The sequence below is a fragment of the Sorex araneus genome, chromosome X, assembly GCF_027595985.1.
Source record: "Sorex araneus isolate mSorAra2 chromosome X, mSorAra2.pri, whole genome shotgun sequence".
NCBI classification, from domain to species: domain Eukaryota; kingdom Metazoa; phylum Chordata; class Mammalia; order Eulipotyphla; family Soricidae; genus Sorex; species Sorex araneus.
In genome coordinates this window covers 216,514,743-216,521,879 of record NC_073313.1, presented here as the reverse complement: position 1 = coordinate 216,521,879, position 7,137 = coordinate 216,514,743, and the positions used below count along the sequence as shown (strand labels likewise).

The 7,137-nt window shown below is 35.6% G+C and overlaps 1 protein-coding gene across 5 annotated transcripts in view; it reads left to right on the top strand.

The window, feature by feature from the left end:
- The first annotated feature begins 4,686 nt into the window (after positions 1-4,686).
- The window catches only part of PDE1A (phosphodiesterase 1A), a 321,345-nt gene continuing 318,894 nt past the window's right edge, over positions 4,687-7,137 (top strand). The window contains exons 1-2 of one of the 5 annotated variants that reach the window (XM_055122320.1): positions 4,687-4,810; positions 5,528-5,638. In XM_055122320.1, the coding sequence (XP_054978295.1) occupies positions 5,538-5,638 (101 nt within the window). In that variant the 5' untranslated portion in view covers positions 4,687-4,810; positions 5,528-5,537. Of the gene's footprint in view, positions 4,811-5,066; positions 5,348-5,527; positions 5,639-7,137 lie in introns of those variants that run through there. The other 4 variants (XM_055122318.1, XM_055122319.1, XM_055122317.1 and 1 more) reach the window with 4 other exon arrangements.

Below are 7,137 nucleotides of genomic sequence, written 5' to 3'. Positions count from 1 at the left end.
AAATATTAAAAATTTGAGGAAAAAAATGTATGAGAGAACTGATGTTAATTTTTAACATTAGTTGAATTTGTGTCATTTGGATATTAAAAATACACTCAAATCCTACCCTTAGTTTTGTAATGTAACACATGAACATAGGAACAATTTCAAAAATTAAAAACGGTATGCAATACCATTAGGTCTCTTATGGAATTTTTCTATAAGTGCAAGAGTTCTATTCTTTCCTGGTTAAACCTTTAATGGTTTTAATTTTTTCCTCTGGAAATCAAAGTCTGTACAATTCAAACCTATGGTCTACACTACTTGATGTGGGGTTGGGGAGACAGTAGAGCTCTTAGGGTGATTGCCTGGCATGTGGCTGATCAGACTTTGATCCCTGGCAACCCATATCGTCCCCCAGCCCACCAAGTGATTCCTCGAGTGTAGAGCCAGCAGTAAGCACTAAGCAACGCCAGCTGTGATCCCCAGAACAAATAAAAACAAAACTAACTTTACTTGATATCTCCATACCCTGAAAGACCAAGATCTTGTCCTCTTTTCTTTTTTGTTAATTTTTTTTAAAACTTAGGGGGACCTTCCACCAATATTCAGGAATCCTGGGGGTTATCACCAGTAATACTCTGCATGGAACTGCTACTAGCAGTACTAAGGTGGGGTTGGGGTGAGTGGGATGTGAGGTGTAGGGATTGAAAGCTGGGTCTTATTCATACAATGCATGCATTCCACTTCTTTTATCTTCTTGGCTCATCTACCTATTTTTCAAAAATTTTGTATTATTATTTTTGGATCCTTTTAATACTAATTATAACATGTTGCGCTGTAAAAGGGACTTATAAGCTTCAGACACTTTTAAATTCCACACAACACAGACTGCAAACATTGATGAGTATAAACTTCTCTTCACCACTCACTTCCTTGTTTTTCTTCAAATATCTGGCAGCTGTATATTTTTAATTTTTTAAAAAGTTTCAAACATGCTTTATTCTGTATGTGTAATAATTTTGTTTGGATTTTTTTGCAGATTTAAAACAATTAAAAATTTTATAAATCATGAAATGCATAAATCATCTTTAATCCCATATATTTACATCTTCCTTAACAAATAAGACATTTCCTAAACAGCTGTGGAACCTATGTTTTTCACCTCAATAGTATTTCACTATCTCCTATCCAGAGATGATCATTACTCAGAACTTAGTGTTTATCACTTCTGTGCATTTCTTTTAATCAGTAAAAAAGATAAACAAATTTACTATAAAAATTGTTCTGACTATATTTTTTTAATTTAGCAACATTATTATTGTTAGATCTATTTATTTACATTCTATTTTTATATGTGTCAGACATTTCTTTTACTGTTCATTCTTTTTAAACATATAATAAACATGCTAAACTCTTTGCTCCACATAAAATATTTATTGTAATAGACAGTGATGTTTTCTATCAATTACCTGAAAGGGAGTACTGAAAAGATCTCCAAAAGGGGAATAAATATTTTTAGTGCATAGCATACAACATTACATTTTGTGAATATGCAAACATTTACTCATATTCTAGTTAGGGGAAAGTGAATATTTTTTAAATGCCACTATAAACTTTCGTATGCACATTTTAGGCAATGAAGAAACTGTTGTGTCTCCTTCCCTCCACCTCCCACTTCCACCTCACAACATTTCATATGTTGAAATCTATTCCCCATGCAATGGAAGTAGGAAATGGGGCATTTAGGTCATGATTAAATCTCTAGGATGAAGTCCTCATGAATGGAACTAGTGTCCCTTTTAAGAAGACTGAGTTGAGCCTTTTCTACCCTTCAGGACATGGCTAAGATGGTCTTTTCAGAAAGAATGAAGGAGCAGGCTCTCTCCAGATACTGAATTTATCATCAATCTTGGATTTTCCAAATTCCAGAATTCAAAAAATAAATTTTTCTTGTGCAAAGCAACTTTGTCTATAACATTTTATGATGCAGTCCCAAAGAACTAATATTCCTTTACAAATATAAGAAAATATTTTGATTTTATACATCTTCAACTTTCTAAATATTGGAACATTGCTTCCCAAAGCTATTTTACCACATATGACTTTAGTATCTTGGCTCATAATACAGAAATAGTGTAATACTTGCTTCTTAATGGAGATTTTTCACTGATTCAGCTGAGAGCAGAAGCCAGATGTTTTTGAATGTCTCATTACAGAAAAATTAGGTAAGAGTTTATTCAGTCAACATAGATAGGATTATAAGTGAAGGAAGTAAGCCTAAATAAAAAGATAAACAGGCAAACTGGAATGATCAAAAATTGAATTTATCCTGGAATAGCAGAGGAATTGCAATTCAGGACTCATAAACTACATTGTACTGAGAAACAGGTAGATATGTTGAATATTTGGATCAAATATATATACATATATGTATGTATATATATATATATATATTTGGGCAGGGAATGCAAAGAAAAGACATATACCCATAATTGGAATATAAAGTTTATTGGCTTGAGAATAGGGGAAGTTAAACTTTGGTGTTTTACAATAGATCATTCTCTGTCCTTAAATTTCCCTTTCCTGAACATGTATGTGGTCAATGTTCCATTTCAAATCCTCCAATTTTATTATATGTTAAAATCTCATCATAAGATACTTTCATAATAAAGATTTTTTTAGGGCAACTGAGATAAATACTCACGGGAGGGAGTGAGGTTGTTATTGTGGAAAGTTGTCTGCTAGCTAAAGATATTAAACAAATAGAATTCAGGACTTGTTGAGAAAGAAAATATGAAGCTTTCCTTCATTTAACGTTCATCTTATTTCTCCCCTAGAAAGTCTATTTTTCATCAACCTTTCTTCATTTTTTGTTTATGGTTATATGACAGAACAGATCAAGACAGCTCCATGGTGATTCCTACTCCTTTAGTGGCTTGAGCTGTGGCACCTGCTGACCTGTCCCGGGGGAGTGCTTGCAGGTCTATCTGTGACCTCCAACTGCACACAAGACCTTCAGGAGGTGGAACACTTCAGCCCCCCAGAAATTCCTCCATGGTTCTGGCCATTTCAGCCATAGCCTGTTCTTCCTTTTCAGTCTCTTAAAGCTCTCTATAGGCAGAGACCAGACTTGCTCTTCTGTGGGAAGTTAAGGGGGATAGTTTCACACATGTGTAGAACTGACCCAGTGAGCTCTCTTGTTGCAGAGGGTAGCATTGTCCCCTGGTGCAGAGGAGAACCTGTGGACGGTACGTGTTATACAGAGCAGTGAAAACAATGGTGAGGCCACATATGATCACTCTGTGCACCAGTAAGCTCTGAAAGTGCCTTCTCCCAGAAAGTTGTCTGGATTTGGTTAGTGAAGGTTTCAGGAGGTAGGTGGCTGCTCAGCAATAGAAGTGACGCTGGTGGCAGTAGCAAATGTCAGCACAGCTCACCTGCCAAGAGTGTTGAAAGTCATGATACTGAACTGAGCTAATTTTCAATGGAGATAATGACTTAAGAAGTTTGAACCCAGGTTCTCAGATTTATGATGGAGATGCTATTCTTTCCTTTTGTAGGTGCATAGCTCCATTTGAAAATAAAGGTTGGTGCCATCTAAGTGGGTTCTTGCTGCAAGGAATTGAGTTTATCCTCTTTTATTTATAGGACAGCTGAGCCCTGGGCATTATGAAAGTTTCTCTTTGTTATGTTAGGATCAAGAACAGTGCTGTCCGGGCCACTCTCTTGATAGCACAGAATAGCTGAGAATTTCACTAACAGATTCTGTAAGCATTAATTAATTAATTAATTAGTAATTTTGAACCTCATCCCACAGTGCTCAGGGCTTACCCTTAGTAGGGCTTGAGAGCCCATATACAGTTCCGGGCTGAAGGACAGTGCCTTACCTCCTGTACTCCCTCTCTGGCCCATTGTTGTTTAGATAAACATAATAACTGTAGCAGAAAATTTCTAGTCACAAAATCACATAGGGATTATTTTAAAGGACTGGCTTTAAATTTGAGGAAAGTCTCTATTTCTTCCACTTTTTTAAAATTCAGGCCACTCCCTGTGGTTCTCAGGGCTTACTCCTGGCTCTGTGCTCAGGATCATTCCTGACAGGGCTCAGGGGCCCAGATGTGGTGCTGGAGATGATACTGAGATCAACAGCATATAAGATGAGCACTTTACCTGCTGTACTATCTCTACAGCCCATCAGCTTAATGTTTAAATGAGAGCATTAACTACACTACAGGTTTTTTGTTATACTTTAAAAAAGTAATACGATTAGGTACTGGTACAATAGATACAATGATACCCAGTGAGCATTAAATAAATACTGGCGTTATCTAAATAATATCTATGACTAAATCTACCTTGGACCTCAATATAACAGGCAGTTTTTCTTGCAGCAAGGACTAAAACTCCATCTGGATTCCCAAACAAACAAGAAGACACCTTGCTTTTAAGTATTTTTCTTAGCAGCTTGCATACATCAATAGCGGTTAAGGAGCTCATACTCAAAGAGCTGGCCATGTGCTGGGAGCTTGGCAGACAACTCAGCTCTGATTCTTTTATGTACACTTCCCTTATTTTTCTTCTAAAGTGCATAAGCAGCACAATAGCAATGTCTCTCATCTCCCAGAGAGCCTCCCCCCCATACAAACACACCCACACACCCACTCTCACACACACTCTTTTCTCCCCAACATTCACACACAAGCTATACACGCCACTTAATTTTTTTTTTTTAATCCCCAAAGGATTTACAGAGCAGGCTGTGTGCAGCTGCTGCGATTTCCACTGGTTAAATTGGCAGTTACCTACTGTGTGGAGTTGCTAGGAGAAGGTGAATAAGCATGATTACAGCATCATTGATGTGCATGTTCTTTCAGTAACAACCTGTGGAGCACTGTGGTCTGTCTTCTGTATGGTTCTATACATTGCTTTCTCATTACCACTAATATTTGTTGCATTCATGGTTAGATTCTGCTGTATTTTTAAGTGTTATTTCCAGATCAACTAAGAGACAAAAAATCTTGGCATTTAAAATAGGCACTTTTCTCTTTTTCTCAGGGTGGTGCTGCTGATATTGGTTCCTACCATCTGCTTTCTTATTCCATTCTGCTCTCCTTCCGTTGGAAGAGAGGAATTCAGCTTTTTCGGGTGTGCTCAAGTCATTCACGTTTCTCGTGCATAATAGATCTCATAAACGGTACAGATTCTGATGTGCTTCTGTGCACGGAACAGTAACAAATGAGCTGCTTCTGGGGCGAGCCAGAGTGCTCAGTTGGTCAGTAGTAAAGTAGCAGACTCACATGTGCCGATTGTTCCTGTGAGGTCAGAGGATCTGTTTATACTGCTGTCTGCTTGAGGGGGTGATGTGGTGAGCAGTGGATATGCCTATCAAAGTCAATAGCCGTTCTGGCAGAAGCTGCTGTCAGCTTTGTAAATCTGCAATGTTTTGATAGATAAGAGCAGCTACTGTATAACTGCTTGAGATTGGTAGTGTACTGAGAAATGCTTGTGTTAGCTGTTGAAACTGACTGTAACTGTGTTATTCCAGGAGTATCACCATGGGGTCTACTGCTACAGAAATTGAAGAATTGGAAAGCACCACTTTTAAGTATCTCATAGGAGAGCAGACTGAAAAAATGTGGCAGCGCCTGAAAGGAATGTAAGTAAGCTCTTGTTTTGGTTCTGTGGTTTTCTCCCCCCTTCCTAAATTTGCCTACTAACATTACTAAATGTTGGTGCTACCTGCTTTTAAGTATTTATGGATGAGTGTTATCTTTAGAATGATTTTCTCTTAAAGAATAAAACATGTCAGTATCAGTTAACTTGCTGTAAGATGAATAATATGTTTCCTTTACGTTTTATATAAAGTAGGGTAACTTCAAGAATTCACTCATAGTCTCTTTCATACATTCTGAATGTGTTTGGATATGCTGAAAAGTAACCATGAAAGCTGCTTAACAGGGTACTTACAGAAATAAAATTTCCTTCAGGTAAATGAAGTGATTACTAATGGGTCTTTTTGTTCTGTGATTAGATTTTGAGAAACAAGAACAGGATTAATAGGATAGTAAATAATTATGCTCCATTAAATTATTTTTGTCTTAATTAATATTTCATTAAGATGAAAACTGTGTGGTTAAAAATAGGAGCATCATTTCAAACTTATTGAAGAGTTTTATCTTTAAATGAATCCATTCACTTCTTTTGAGAGTAGAAAACAGCTTATGGTACAAAGTAGAATGCAGGAAGCTAATGGAGAGCTGTACTTACATCAAGCATGAAATGTAAGGACCTGAGTAAAACTTTAATTGCGATACTGTTTACTATCCTATTTAAACACCATTCCACTGTCCATGCATGCTACTAGTTCCTGTTTAGTGTTTAGGCACACTACACTTACATGCTTTCTCTTAATGTCATAAATTAGCATTAAATTTAATAATGTGAAAGACAAATATTTGCAGGACTTTGAAAATTACTTAACATTGAAATGTCAAATGAAAATATACCTGCTTTTCTATATTAATAACTAAAGGAATAGAATATCATGTGAGTTTTTGGTAAAAGCATTTATTCTAATATTTTATTTACTCTTATAAAATGTAAGTAAATGCATAAATATGAGTAAATGCAACATTGCTTTTTGATAGCAATGCATTTTTTAAATAATAGAAAATGATACTAAACTTTGTATATGGGTAAAATTTTTCTAATTTTTGTCATTTAAAAACTAATCTCTATATATTTAATTCTTATACTTACAGTAACAAGCAACATTACAAAGACCTACTATGATAATTAAAAAATAACAAAAATAACTTTAGAAGGAAGCCATATTTACACTTGAATGAATCAAAAAATATATGTTCAAGATCTATCAAAAATTTGTAAATTATATACTTTGGTGACCCGTTTTTTTCCAGGGGCATAATTATATAAAGGTAAATAACAGCTTATAAAATTAATTAGCTGAGATGAAAACTAAGCATTGTCAGTCACCCGAATTGTCCTAATCTAATGACTGGATGAACATCTGTACCGGAAAAATTATATCTCATATTATGATGTATTTCAGAACCTATTTTCTCTGGCAGGATATGAAGTATTTTGTTTGTTTTATTTATTCTATTTTTTGTATTTGCTTTAATGTATGATGTA